Genomic DNA, 15,532 nt, shown 5'->3' with positions numbered 1-15,532 from the left:
ACATGTACAAACAAAACTAATTGAAGCAAGCTAATTAAAGAGATACATAAATCGAGGGAGCAGGCTAATGACTGTATGCAGTCCTAACGTCCGGTGGGAGGGAATCAAACCTAGTAATCACATGTACTTCTGAATGTGTGAGTGTGCTTGTTCAGAAACAATTAATATGCATCCAGAAATAAAGACAGGCTTGTGTGTATTTTTATAGTGATAGTAGCATGTATCTTTAGCGCCACCTTCAAAAGATTATACCAAGGTTTATTAGCTTAATATTCTAAGCTGGTGGGGTAAACTCAAACCTACCTGGTGGTCCTTGAAGCCCTGGAGATCCTGAAAAAAGTCCATTTAAATAGTGAGATGTGAACCAGCGGATGAACTTGTCATTTACAATAATGTATGAACTCATTAGTTTGGCAGTAATTGGCATGAGTTGATTTAAAATTTGGTCCAGACTCAGTACCTGGGGTTCCTGCATCTCCTTGCGCTCCAGGTGGTCCACGTGGACCTGGCAACCCAATTGGTCCTTGGTCTCCTGAAATGTAACACAAAAAAAAAGGCCATATTAGAAACCTGGGCAAAATTAACAAGTAAACGAAGTGCAGTTTCAAAGCAATTTAAACATACCTCGTGTTCCTTTTTCACCATCTGGCCCAGGGGGACCTACAAAATTAGATAAATAATATCTATATATTAAATAAACATAATAAAAACAAATAATATATATATACAGTTATATACTGTACACAGTTCTAGTTACGTCGCAGTTGAGCAGTTGAAAGTTTGCTGAACTACCTTTAATTATAACTATTTTATCAGCTATTTACGTCTATTTTTTGGCATTATATATAGTTACATTTTAGTATCCCATTACATTCTATTATGAAAACACATCCCATTTTTCCCTAAAACCCACCTGCTGATCCTTTAGCTCCTTTCTCTCCAGCTGATCCTGCAGGTCCTGGCTGTCCTGGCTCTCCTGCAAACACAGCGATGTTGCAAACTATGACTAATGCAGCAAAATAATACATCCAGCATCCATCACCAAAGAAACTAAACTTTGTACAGCTCTATTCTACTCTTATGTGGCAGTCAATTGTGGCCAAACACAAAGCAGCATGAATCCTGTAACATCAAACACATGCACGGACACTGTGTGACTGGTGCAAAACAATGAATTGCAAAGTATTTCGTTAAAGGTGAGTGAGTAAGTGAGTGAGTGAGTTACAAGCCAGTTCAATGAGGTGCTTTACATCTAACAAGGAATCAGTAACTAAATGTTAATGTCTAACATGTAACTGAGTGAAAAATGAATTCCTTGCCCACTTCTTTATTCAACAATTTACTTTTGTCCAGTCTAGACATAACAATTTGTTGTTTTTATCTTATATTATCATCAGCAAGTACGTACGATCACTTACCAGTAGCACCACGAGGTCCTTTCTCGCCTTGATCACCTATTGGAAAAGATGAGAAAGAACAAATATGTATATCATTATTGAGAAGCATTATTAAACATTTTAAAAAGTCTTCTCAGATTTGGGCTGACCTTTAGCTCCAGGAGGTCCTGCAGGTCCTCTCTCTCCTGTAAAATTAATGGAAATGAAAATATCAGTAACTACAGTAAATCCTTCTGTAACATTTATGAACTACAAACGTGTCCTTATTGTATAAATATGTATCCACATTCAAATGTAAACTTACCCTTTGATCCAGGGTCACCTGCATCTCCACGGAAACCCTGAGGTCCAGGAGTCCCTGGAAGTCCTGAAGTGCCTGGAGCACCAGCCTCACCTGAATGACAGTTTACATGTTACAGCTCAGTTTCTTCAGGAACACAATAAGAAAAATAAGAATATACTTCCTTAGAAACATTTTCAAACATGTATTTAGTTACAGTTGTCGTACCTCTGGGACCCATAGGGCCAGGTGGTCCTGCAGGCCCAGGAGCTCCAGGATCTCCACCGGACCCTAAAGAAGAAGATTATTAGAAGAAGAAGAAAATAACAGCCGCAACAGAAATAACAGCGGTTTGTTAAATAACACAGTTTAACACTGGTAGGGTGTTCTCCCTGTGTCTGTGTGGGTTTCCTCCGGGTGACTGTCTGTGAGGAGTGTGGTGTGTTCTCCCTGTGTCTGCGTGGGTTTCCTCCGGGTGACTGTCTGTGAGGAGTGTGGTGTGTTCTCCCTGTGTCTGCGTGGGTTTCCTTCGGGTGACTTTGTGTGAGGAGTGTGGTGTGTTCTCCCTGTGTCTGCGTGGGTTTCCTTCAGGTGACTGTGTGTGAGGAGTGTGGTGTGTTCTCCCTGTGTCTACGTGGGTTTCCTCCAGGTGACTGTCTGTGAGGAGTGTGGTGTGTTCTCCCTGTGTCTTCGTGGGTTTCCTCCGGGTGACTGTCTGTGAGGAGTGTGGTGTGTTCTCTCTGTGTCTGCGTGGGTTTCCTTCGGGTGACTTTGTGTGAGGAGTGTGGTGTGTTCTCCCTGTGTCTGCGTGGGTTTCCTTCAGGTGACTGTGTGTGAGGAGTGTGGTGTGTTCTCCCTGTGTCTACGTGGGTTTCCTCCAGGTGACTGTCTGTGAGGAATGTGGTGTGTTCTCCCTGTGTCTGCGTGGGTTTCCTCCGGGTGACTGTCTGTGAGGAGTGTGGTGTGTTCTCCCTGTGTCTGCGTGGGTTTCCTTCGGGTGACTTTGTGTGAGGAGTGTGGTGTGTTCTCCCTGTGTCTGCGTGGGTTTCCTTCAGGTGACTGTGTGTGAGGAGTGTGGTGTGTTCTCCCTGTGTCTACGTGGGTTTCCTCCAGGTGACTGTCTGTGAGGAGTGTGGTGTGTTCTCCCTGTGTCTGCGTGGGTTTCCTCCGGGTGACTGTCTGTGAGGAGTGTGGTGTGTTCTCCCTGTGTCTGCGTGGGTTTCCGCCGGGTGACTGTCTGTGAGGAGTGTGGTGTGTTCTCCCTGTGTCTGCGTGGGTTTCCTCCGGGTGACTGTCTGTGAGGAGTGTGGTGTGTTCTCCCTGTGTCTGCGTGGGTTTCCTCCGGGTGACTGTCTGTGAGGAGTGTGGTGTGTTCTCCCTGTGTCTGCGTGGGTTTCCGCCGGGTGACTGTCTGTGAGGAGTGTGGTGTGTTCTCCCTGTGTCTGCGTGGGTTTCCTCCGGGTGACTGTCTGTGAGGAGTGTGGTGTGTTCTCCCTGTGTCTGCGTGGGTTTCCTCCGGGTGACTGTCTGTGAGGAGTGTGGTGTGTTCTCCCTGTGTCTGCGTGGGTTTCCTTCAGGTGACTGTGTGTGAGGAGTGTGGTGTGTTCTCCCTGTGTCTACGTGGGTTTCCTCCAGGTGACTGTCTGTGAGGAGTGTGGTGTGTTCTCCCTGTGTCTGCGTGAGTTTCCTCCGGGTGACTGTCTGTGAGGAGTGTGGTGTGTTCTCCCTGTGTCTGCGTGGGTTTCCTTCGGGTGACTGTCTGTGAGGAGTGTGGTGTGTTCTCCCTGTGTCTGCGTGGGTTTCCTTCGGGTGACTGTGTGTGAGGAGTGTGGTGTGTTCACCCTGTGTCTGCGTGGGTTTCCTCCAGGTGACTGTCTGTGAGGAGTGTGGTGTGTTCTCCCTGTGTCTGCGTGGGTTTCCTCCGGGTGACTGTCTGTGAGGAGTGTGGTGTGTTCTCCCTGTGTCTGCGTGGGTTTCCTCCGGGTGCTCCGGTTTCCTCCCACAGTCCAAAAACACACATCGATAGGTGGATTGGCGACTCAAAAGTGTCTGTAAGTGTGAGTGTGTGAGTGAATGTGTGAGTGTGTGTCGCTCTTTGAAGGACTGGCGGCCCCCTCCAGGGTGTGTTCCTGCTTTGCGCCTAGTGATTTCGAGTAGGCTCCGGACCCACCACAACCCTGAACTGGATAAGCTGTTTCAGACAATGAATGAATGAATGAACACTGGTAGGGCCTATCATAGCAAAAAGGAAGAACATACAAATATGTAGCTATTTGTGTAGATGTAGAACAGCAGAGTGGATAACAAAATGTAGGGTGTAGCTTGGGCAAACAGAGTACAAACAAGGAGTCCTTGGTTAAGACTCCTAAAGTTACATTAGGCTTCTTTAGTAGCTCTAGAATGGTCTTACCTTTATCTCCTTTCTCTCCCACTCCTGGAGGTCCTGGCTCCCCTCTGGGTCCTGCTGGCCCCTCACGACCCCTCTGTCCAGGAGGGCCATCATGTCCTGGCTCACCTTGTTTGAAAAACACCCACTGTCACCTTCATTTTTTCAGCAGTTTTTTTACAATATAATTTTTTATATTGCTTTTTGGTTAAAAGGAAAACAACTAATAAGATTAACACTGAGTGCTGATGAGTGTTCAGTTTTTACACTCGCACTAATAGTGTTGATATAACACTGGTGAATTTGCTGTGTCTGCGTGGCAAAGTTTGTTATTTCTTTGCTATTTGGGGGGGGGGGGGCATCAAAGATATAACCCAGACATAATATCCATACATTTAATCATTGTATAAAATCTTACATATTGGCTTCAGTCATTTAAACATCCAGCTTTATTTCCCACACAAATTGTATTTATTTCTTGCCCAAAGAAGTGATGCCAGAATGGAACCATTGTGTGTATCTACAAGCCTACAATGCTGGTATAAAATCATTTACAAAACACTGTATTCTTGCATAAGACTTTAAAAAGGCAATACATTAATGTCATTTTTCCTGTGTCTTTTCCTGAAGTATATAGCAAACCTCTATATGCGGATGTTGCTGGCAGCTGTGGCCTAAAGAGAAGCAGGTTTGGGACAAAACCCTGATGTACACTTGCATGGGACAGATTAAGTGCTCATAGTGGGCATGTGGCTGCAAATGTGAGTAATGGGACAAAGCTAAATGTTTGAATCTTACCAGCACTTCCTTTAGGTCCCCTTGCGCCTTCTTGTCCTGGGTGTCCAGGAGGACCAGGAGGACCTGGTGACAAAAATTTTATAAAAATTGTATAAAATAATTAAAATATTTCGTCAAAATTACAAACATTTGGAATGGTTCTTGCTCTGGAACATGTGGAGATACGTCTCCTCTCACCTGGTAGTCCAGGAAAGCCTGCATCACCTGGATAAAGAGAGAGAGAACTTGCTATAGTGTTACCATTCTTCATTTTTAACATAAAATTTAAGAAGTGTGTCGGTGACAAATGTAAAACTGAAATTTTGTAGGTGAACCATCAGAGAATTTTGCGAATGGTCAGTTCAACTTAATGCTTACTAAACATACTTGTTGTGTGAGTTACCTTTAACCCCTGGAGTTCCTGGGTCACCTGTGGTACAATATGGAGGAAATATGTCACAATTAACATGGATTTTCACCGTGCCTTTATATGAGAGTCTGAAGTGTTCTGAACGATTAGATGCTGACCTTTGGGTCCAGGCTCCCCTCTCTCTCCTCTCAGTGAGGTTGCCAGTGTGGCTACATGTGTGAAAAAATAAATGGAAATGTGGCAAAAATTATCAATGGTAAATTTGAAAAAAAAAATGTACTGTGATGTGAAATGATCATTTAATAATTTAAGAAAACAATCGATAAAAAATAATATATATACGGTGTATATTTATATAGATTACATACACATTATAAACACATTATATACATATATAGATTTATTTTGACGCAGTATTTAAGTACTAGAACAAACTCATGTGTAACTACATTGTGAGTACCTCTGACACTGTCGGACTGAATCTCAGACTGGATGAGCTGTTTTATTGTTCGATGTAGAGTTGCAGCGTCCAGCTGTGAGGGCTCAGAGCTTAGGTTTATGGTATTTTCTGAGCGTGTTCCTGAGGTGTATGAAGAGTCCAGAGGATCCACGATGTTCACAGAGGAAGATAAGCGACTGGTACGAGCTGAGGCTGCACTGTCCACGCCACTATGCTCCAGAACATCTACACGAGCCTTAAGAGCTTTCACCTCCTCAGCTACACACACACACACACACAATATTTGTCTGGGTGAGTGCAAACACATATGACATGTAACATACTCCATCAAAGACAAGCACACATTATTAGAGTATTCAGAAAACCAGATAAAATAAAGAAAAAATGTAAATTCAAGAATAAAAATGACAGACATCTGAGATCCAAGTTGGTCTGAGCAGCATAAACCAAAATAATATTTACAGACATGTACCATGTAACAGTTATATAAATTCTTGTAAAACTGATTATAAAAGACTTTGATAGATGTTGCACTTTGTAAATAATAATTTTTTAATATTTTTTGGCTTTTAATCTTTTTACAATAATGCAGATCTACACAGTGTGTAGTTAGAAGTGAAATATTGTATAATCCAAAAATATTTTGTATACATTTCTATATAAAGTATAAAAAATTGAACACAAACAGTAGCTATCCTTTACACTGTATAAAAATGTCATGACGAATGGACCAATAGAAATGCTCCACAATTATTTGGAATAAATTTTTTCTTCTGTGAGTTCCATTGAAAGTTAAGATGATATTTTCCTTCTCCTGTAAAGTTACTATTTTGGAGATTCTCAGGAGTCTCACCCAGAGCAATGAGTCCGAAGAGAAGTCCCAGCAAAAAGAGCAGAGCCAACAATAATCCCAGCAGCCACTTCCACCAGGTACAACAAGAACAGAACCCTAGATTAGCTGTCCCATCATCTTTTCGGATTTCTGTAATACATAGGAATTGACTGCTCTTAACACTTATTATAACATAAAAACAAAATACATACACATACATATATCAGTTACCAATGTAGCTGTCGTGATATGATATTTTAGTAACAGGTGTAGAACACAGCTGCATACCTGCGTATGTGGCCTTGTCCTTGGTTGAAGCTTTAACACCTGTGAAAGTGCAAAATTCAAGATGTTATTGTATAGTGACTGACAGTGTTTGAATCTTTGAATCAAATAAAATCATGCAATGAAATCTTTAACCAGACCATTCGAAACTGTGGTGGTTTCAATGCTGCTGGACACAATCTTCTTCTCCCTCTTCAGTGAGTCCTCTGAAAATGAGCCTGTTAACACAGAAATCTAGATATCAGCATCAGCACAAATAAGCTGAGATTATTATTATTCATTCACCCGGAGGAAACCCACGCAGACACAGGGAGAACACACCACACTCCTCACAGACAGTCACCCGGAGGAAACCCACGCAGACACAGGGAGAACACACCACACTCCTCACAGACAGTCACCCGGAGGAAACCCACACAGACACAGGGAGAACACACCACACTCCTCACAGACAGTCACCCGGAGGAAACCCACACAGACACAGGGAGAACACACCACACTCCTCACAGACAGTCACCCGGAGGAAACCCACGCAGACACAGGGAGAACACACCACACTCCTCACAGACAGTCACCCGGAGGAAACCCACACAGACACAGGGAGAACACACCACACTCCTCACAGACAGTCACCCGGAGCGGGACTTGAACCCACAACCTTCAGGTCCTTCCAGGTATATATATACATACGTTTATATATTTAACACATCTTAATTTCAGTTTTTTTTTATCCTACTAATTTATAGTTTGTAACTTTGTAGTTAGATTGTAACTGTACATCTATTCAAGTAACTATTGGTGGATGGCATTAGCTTATGTAAATGCACATATGCACATTTATTTTAGATGTCATTACTTATATAGAACTGTAATGGAACTATAACAGTGAATATATCCCACAGATACACTGTTGTAACTACATTTTTTTCCCATAAAAATGCATTCTTACTGGGCCCACTGGTGGATGTAGTGGAGGTGAACTGTTTGCCGGTGTTTTTGGACCTGATCAGCCTCTCACTCTCTCTCTTTGCTGGAGCATTCTCTTTCTCGAGTAACATGAACTTGTAGTCTTTCACAAACACATCATCGGTGGTGACAGGACTGCTGGGGACAACTACAAAACAGACAAGAGGAAATTGGATGGATGTAAAATGGCAACTGATTTGGATTTGCTTATATTTTAAAAAATGAATCATGATGCCCTTTCTCACCAGAGGTTGTGGCAGATAATACAGGGGCCACAATGTTCTTTTGTACCCCATATACTGCAAGAGACAAGCACATAGAAATACACCAGACTCAGTTATTTTGTAACATGTGGATATGAATTTTTGCTCTTAATACATTCTTGAAGTTCTACAGGCCTCAGATTCTTTTTAAAATTGTTATAGATATTATCAAACTCATTAAGATAACATTAGTTAATATTTAATAGACCATCAATCTTAATATGATACGACTGAAAAAAGTCTTAGGATTAATGATTCCATAGTACACCTGCCGCATCAAAGATCACAGCTCTATTTTTTCAAAAGAAGAAGACACATAACCCCAAATAAAACCCATAACTTCTTGAATAGCTCATTTCACTGTTGTTCCTTTTCTCACCTGGAGCAGCGCTGATTCCGTTTGCAGTGAGGGCCACACCGCCACTAGTGGCCAAGTTATTCTGCATACCGTACACTAAAGAGGCCAACAACAACGAAAGACTTCATTTATAAAATCATAGACAATCCACATGTTTAATGAATTAGCACTTTATAGGATTCTTTTGCCAGTGTCTGTGGTAACATTAAATATATCCTTCATAATATGTTACTTAATGATTCACTGGTCAGTTTATTAAAGAACGCTGAATAACTGTCAACAGAGACAGCAGCTTATTGATGTTCAGTTTGATGCTGATCATTCTCTAATTTTCCAAATGAAAAAGTTCTAAGATGTTGTGACGCACTGCACGGGATACACCTAATTATACACCTGGAAGTTACATAGTGGAACAATAAATTAAGTGAAGCTCAGAATATTGAAAACGAGTGTAATCCCAAGTAGGAGTCCTAATATATTTGAAAATGAGCGTAGACCATAGATATGCTCATTATGAATTTATCTGAACAGAAGAACGACCAGATTCTTCCAACCTTGGGACCATGTAATGTTGCTCAGTTTATAATTTCATGTGTTTGTTGCTCTGTGAATGATAATGTCACTATGAAGACACACCTGCACCTCCAGCAGAAAGACCACTGCTCATGACAGAGGAGTTAAATGTCAGGTTGTTCTGCAGACCCACTATAAAAAACAATGCACAGTACACTAATCAGAGCGCAGTATAAACACAGATCAGCAGTCAGAACACAGCACAAACACAAAGCACCAATCAAAACACAGCACAAACAAAGAGCAGCGATCAGAACACAGCACAAACACAAAGCACCAATCAGAACACAGCACAAACACAAAGCACCAATCAGAACATAGCACGAACAAAGAGCAGCAATCAGAACATAGCACAAACACAAAGCACCAATCAGAACACAGCACAAACACAAAGCACCAATCAGAATATAGCACGAACACAAAGCACCAATCAGAACATAGCACGAACACAAAGCACCAATCAGAACACAGCACAAACACAAAGCACCAATCAGAACATAGCACGAACAAAGAGCAGCAATCAGAACATAGCACAAACACAAAGCACCAATCAGAACACAGCACAAACACAAAGCACCAATCAGAATATAGCACGAACACAAAGCACCAATCAGAACATAGCACGAACACAAAGCACCAATCAGAACATAGCACAAACACAAAGCACCAATCAGAACATAGCACAAACAAAGAGCAGCGATCAGAACATAGCACAAACACAAAGCACCAATCAGAACATAGCACAAACACAAAGCACCAATCAGAACATAGCACGAACAAAGAGCAGCGATCAAAACATAGCACAAACACAAAGCACCAATCAGAACATAGCATGAACAAAGAGCAGCGATCAGAACATAGCACAAACACAAAGCACCAATCAGAACATAGCATGAACAAAGAGCAGCGATCAGAACATAGCACAAACACAAAGCACCAATCAGAACATAGCACGAACAAAGAGCAGCGATCAAAACATAGCACAAACACAAAGCACCAATCAGAACATAGCATGAACAAAGAGCAGCGATCAGAACATAGCACAAACACAAAGCACCAATCAGAACATAGCACGAACAAAGAGCAGCGATCAAAACATAGCACAAACACAAAGCACCAATCAGAACATAGCACGAACAAAGAGCAGCAATCAGAACATAGCACAAACACAAAGCACCAATCAGAACACAGCGCAAACACAAAGCACATATCAGAACATAGCACAAACACAAAGCACCAATCAGAACATAGCACAAACACAAAGCACCAATCAGAACATAGCACGAACAAAGAGCAGCGATCAGAACACAGCACGAACAAAGAGCAGCGATCAGAACACAGCACAAACTCAAAGCACCAATCAGAACACAGCACAAACACAAAGCACAAATCAGAACACAGCACAAACACAAAGCACCAATCAGAACATAGCACAAACACAAAGCACCAATCAGAACATAGCACGAACAAAGAGCAGCGATCAGAACATAGCACAAACACAAAGCACCAATCAGAACATAGCATGAACAAAGAGCAGCGATCAGAACATAGCACAAACACAAAGCACCAATCCGAACACAGCACAAACACAAAGCACCAATCAGAACATAGCACAAACAAAGAGCAGCGATCAGAACATAGCACAAACACAAAGCACCAATCAGAACACAGCACAAACACAAAGCACCAATCAGAACACAGCACAAACACAAAGCACCAATCAGAACATTGCACAAACACAAAGCACCAATCAGAACACAGCACAAACACAAAGCACCAATCAGAACACAGCACAAACACAAAGCACCAATCAGAACACAGCACAAACACAAAGCACCAATCAGAACATAGCATGAACAAAGAGCAGCGATCAGAACATAGCACAAACACAAAGCACCAATCAGAACATAGCACGAACAAAGAGCAGCGATCAAAACATAGCACAAACACAAAGCACCAATCAGAACATAGCACGAACAAAGAGCAGCAATCAGAACATAGCACAAACACAAAGCACCAATCAGAACACAGCGCAAACACAAAGCACATATCAGAACATAGCACAAACACAAAGCACCAATCAGAACATAGCACAAACACAAAGCACCAATCAGAACATAGCACGAACAAAGAGCAGCGATCAGAACACAGCACGAACAAAGAGCAGCGATCAGAACACAGCACAAACTCAAAGCACCAATCAGAACACAGCACAAACACAAAGCACAAATCAGAACACAGCACAAACACAAAGCACCAATCAGAACATAGCACAAACACAAAGCACCAATCAGAACATAGCACGAACAAAGAGCAGCGATCAGAACATAGCACAAACACAAAGCACCAATCAGAACATAGCATGAACAAAGAGCAGCGATCAGAACATAGCACAAACACAAAGCACCAATCCGAACACAGCACAAACACAAAGCACCAATCAGAACATAGCACAAACAAAGAGCAGCGATCAGAACATAGCACAAACACAAAGCACCAATCAGAACACAGCACAAACACAAAGCACCAATCAGAACACAGCACAAACACAAAGCACCAATCAGAACATTGCACAAACACAAAGCACCAATCAGAACACAGCACAAACACAAAGCACCAATCAGAACACAGCACAAACACAAAGCACCAATCAGAACACAGCACAAACACAAAGCACCAATCAGAACATAGCATGAACAAAGAGCAGCGATCAGAACATAGCACAAACACAAAGCACCAATCAGAACACAGCACAAACACAAAGCACCAATCAGAACACAGCACAAACACAAAGCGCCAATCAGAACATAGCATGAACAAACAGCACCAATCAGAACACAGCACAAACACAAAGCACCAATCAGAACACAGCACAAACAAATCAATGTAAAAAACTCTCTCTCTCTCTCTCTCTCTCTCTCTCTCTCTCTCTCTCTCTCTCTCTCTCTCACTGCTGTGCTGTAGAGTGCCGGTTGGGCTGAGGTTGTTGGGATTGGTGTGGTATCCGTATCCAGCATACGCAGAATCCAGAACGGCACTGTCATAACCTAAACAGGAAAATCAAGACTGAATTCAGCCAAAATCTGTGTAAAGAACTGGGACAAGCATCAGTGTGTGTGTGTACATTAGGTGTTAGGTGTTAGGTGTGTGTATGTGTGTGTGTTACCTGAGTGGCTTTCTGTGCGTGTGTCCACACTGGCTTTTTTGGGGATGGGGAGAGTGTTGGTGGGAGAGCGAGGAGGACTGCTGCTGCTGGAGCGACTGCCTTTCAGCAGCTTCTTCACATCATCCAACTCAGTCCCTACCAAAATTAGAGAAGTGTGTGTATTATATATATATATAAATAAATATATATTTCTTTTTACCCCCAACACAGTGCTTAAAGAATCAATCAGTTATTTACTCCAATGATTCTTCTTCACTGCCATTATTACTGACACCTTATGGCACAGAGATGAGTCTGAGAATCTGTACTAAATCTATTTTAAAAATGGCTGTTCCCCTGTGGGAGATCCACTCTATGGGGCATATTCTGGTCATTTCAGAGATTACAAAAACTTTAGATTCTTCACCTTGGTGAGCTGCATTTAAATGTATTTAATGTAAACACTAATATATATATATATTGACATATTTCAAATGATACTGTTTTCTACGTCTTGATGATAAATCATTGCTCTTGTAAAACTCATTACTGACATCTGGTGGAGGGAGAGGCGCTCTGCAGTCTGGCTCTGATCTCACTCTCTGTAAAAGAGAAGACTGTTTAGTACCTTGCACTTGCACAGCCACTTCGGATTATAAGCTATTTTGTTTTTAATTATGTACCTCTGGTCTGTGTGCGCCCCCTGGTGGCCATACTCGCAGCTGCTGCTAAAGAGTAAAACAAGACAACAGAGAACACAGGTCATTTGAGATCACACAGGTCAAACGTCCCTCATCTATTGGTTGTCTCTTGGATAATATACATAATAACATTTGATTATTTATTCAGAAAAAAACATACTGTACTCCTTCCTGTTGTATTCAGGGGAAGAATTGGCACTGGAGCTTCCTGATAAACAAAAAGGTTACTGGTTTGTTTATTTTATATTATATATTTACACTTCCTCCATTAACAGCACAACTGCTCAATGCACAGGCACAGGCCATTAGACATGTGAATGACCACCACTGACATAAGAACCTATATGTCCAACAGTGTGATAAGCTCTCCCCCACCCCCCAGAAAAGTATGCATAAGAATTTATTTGTTCCGTGGATCTGAGGCCCTCGATCTTGTATATAAATATACAGGGTGGGCCATTTATATGGATACACGGGTGGGCCATTTATATGGATACACCTTAATAAAATGGGAATGGTTGGTGATATTAACTTCCTGTTTGTGGCACATTAGTATATGGGAGGGGGGAAACTTTTCAAGATGGGTGGTGACCATGGTGGCCATTTTGAAGTTGGCCATTTTGGATCCAACTTTTGTTTTTTTCAATGGGAAGAGGGTCATGTGACACATCTAATATATTGGGAATTTCACAAGAAAAACAATGGTGTGCTTGGTTTTAACATAACTTGACCCTCTTCCAAACTGGATCCAAAATGGCCGATTTCAAAATGGCCACCATGGTCAGCACCCATCTTGAAAAGTTAATATCACAAACCATTCCCATTTTATTAAGGTGTATCCATATAAATGGCCCACCCTGTACTATTAATTAATGCCTGTTGTTTTTACACATGAAAAATTAGGCACCTCAATGTATTTTAAGGGTTAAATTCAATATTTCAAGATTATTCTCTGGTTTACAGTCATTATCTAGTTATTTAGGTAGTTATGCTTTCTTTTCTCTAACTGCCTTTATATTTGATCATTCAGACTGAACTCATTAAATAATTAACCACAAAAGGACTTTTATTTTTTACCCCTTTCCCCATGTTTCCCAAAGGGTGGAAATATCTCTGGAGTTGACTGTATATATGGTCATCTGGTTTAAAAGAGCCAGAAACTATTGATATGTCACAAGGTCCCTCTCACCCTCGTATACTCCAGAGCGCAGGGTCAGGCTGGCCTTCCTCTCTGTTGGAACTGGAGAGTAGGTAATTGATGATGAGCCGCTCTTCATTGCGGCCCCTGAGGAAGAGGAGTTGAACTTGGTCACCATCAAAGATCCGCCTCCCCCAGACATGGCTGAGGAGGACGAGGACACGGCCAGAGAACCTCCGGACACACCAGATGTCACCACAGAGGAGCCGGTTACCACCCGAGAAGTGGAAGAGGAAGAGGAAGAATGGGACTCAGAAGCTCCAAAGGACCGTTCTCCTGAGGAGCCTCCAACTGTCACCACAGAGACACGGCCCGAGGCTCCGGCTGAGGCTCCAGAGCCTCCAGTAGCTCTGGCTGAGGATCCTCCAGAGATGGACTGTGCAATGGATGAGGTCACAGACGAGCTGCTACCACCTCCTCCGCTCACCACTCGCACTGGGCCTCCACTTGAACCTCCTAATGAGGATGCTGCAACATAGACAAAAATAAAGGATCAATGAGTTTAGAGGAACTATTAGAAACGACACTGGTCAAACCTCCTGCTTAAAATAATATCAGTATAGGTCAGAATCCACTTTAAATATGTTTCTCATCATGATAGTGACACCACAAGCCATTTACATTCATTCATTCATTCATTCATTGTCTGTAACTGCTTATCCAGGGTCTCGGTGGATCTGGAGCCTTCCCGGAATCATTGGGCACAAGGCAGGAACACACCCTGGAGGGGGAGCCAGTTCTTCACAGTGCGACACACACACACACACACATATTCACTCACACCTACGGACACTTTTGAGTCACCAGTCCACCTACCAACGTGTGTTTTTGGAGCGTGGGAGGAAACTGGAGCACCCAGAGGAAACCCACACAGACACAGAGAGAACACACAACACTCCTCACAGACAGTCACCCGGAGGAAACCCAAGCAGACACAGGGAGAACACACCACACTCCTCACAGACAGTCACCCGGAGGAAACCCACGCAGACACGGAGAACACACCACACTCCTCACAGACAGTCACCCGGAGGAAACCCACGCAGACACGGAGAACACACCACACTCCTCACAGACAGTCACCCGGAGGAAACCCACGCAGACACGGAGAACACACCACACTCCTCACAGACAGTCACCCGGAGGAAACCCACATAGACACAGGGAGAACACACCACACTCCTCACAGACAGTCACCCGGAGGAAACCCACATAGACACAGGGAGAACACACCACACTCCTCACAGACAGTCACCCGGAGGTAACCCACGCAGACACAGGGAGAACACACCACACTCCTCACAGTCACCCGGAGGAAACTCATTTTCTAATCATTTTAGCAGTGATCCCATGCTTTTCAGAGTTAATAATAATCATAAAAAATAATATGTAACTACATTTAGTTAAAAATTTTGACATCTTTATTTTGTTAAATACATGTTTATTCCAGATTCATGTGAGAAATTGTGTCCTCACAAGTTAAAAAGCAGCTCTGTCTACATTAATGGTTATGATTTATGATAGGATGTGAACACATATTT

General features: G+C 42.5%; 1 protein-coding gene across 1 annotated transcript in view; it reads right to left on the bottom strand.

Annotated features, from left to right (window-relative positions):
- Nucleotides 1-15,532, bottom strand: part of col17a1a (collagen, type XVII, alpha 1a) — a 40,523-nt gene that overhangs the window by 11,102 nt on the left and 13,889 nt on the right. Inside the window, exons 5-31 of the mRNA XM_066662121.1 lie at nt 13,983-14,459; nt 12,954-13,001; nt 12,776-12,820; nt 12,647-12,694; nt 12,114-12,248; nt 11,899-11,994; nt 9,011-9,079; nt 8,396-8,470; nt 7,999-8,052; nt 7,737-7,901; nt 6,928-7,005; nt 6,791-6,829; nt 6,524-6,652; nt 5,671-5,928; nt 5,369-5,419; nt 5,244-5,270; nt 5,039-5,065; nt 4,862-4,924; nt 4,088-4,192; nt 1,906-1,968; nt 1,702-1,791; nt 1,547-1,582; nt 1,419-1,454; nt 914-976; nt 625-660; nt 461-532; nt 304-330 (exon numbers count right to left, since the gene is read on the bottom strand). Of these exons, the coding sequence (XP_066518218.1) occupies nt 304-330; nt 461-532; nt 625-660; nt 914-976; nt 1,419-1,454; nt 1,547-1,582; nt 1,702-1,791; nt 1,906-1,968; nt 4,088-4,192; nt 4,862-4,924; nt 5,039-5,065; nt 5,244-5,270; nt 5,369-5,419; nt 5,671-5,928; nt 6,524-6,652; nt 6,791-6,829; nt 6,928-7,005; nt 7,737-7,901; nt 7,999-8,052; nt 8,396-8,470; nt 9,011-9,079; nt 11,899-11,994; nt 12,114-12,248; nt 12,647-12,694; nt 12,776-12,820; nt 12,954-13,001; nt 13,983-14,459 (2,412 nt within the window). The remainder of the gene's footprint in view (nt 1-303; nt 331-460; nt 533-624; nt 661-913; nt 977-1,418; nt 1,455-1,546; nt 1,583-1,701; nt 1,792-1,905; nt 1,969-4,087; nt 4,193-4,861; nt 4,925-5,038; nt 5,066-5,243; nt 5,271-5,368; nt 5,420-5,670; nt 5,929-6,523; nt 6,653-6,790; nt 6,830-6,927; nt 7,006-7,736; nt 7,902-7,998; nt 8,053-8,395; nt 8,471-9,010; nt 9,080-11,898; nt 11,995-12,113; nt 12,249-12,646; nt 12,695-12,775; nt 12,821-12,953; nt 13,002-13,982; nt 14,460-15,532) is intronic.

This window comes from Hoplias malabaricus, chromosome 2 (genome assembly GCF_029633855.1).
Source record: "Hoplias malabaricus isolate fHopMal1 chromosome 2, fHopMal1.hap1, whole genome shotgun sequence".
In the NCBI taxonomy this organism is placed as follows: Eukaryota; Metazoa; Chordata; class Actinopteri; order Characiformes; family Erythrinidae; genus Hoplias; species Hoplias malabaricus.
This window is presented reverse-complemented; position numbering and strand designations above follow the sequence as displayed.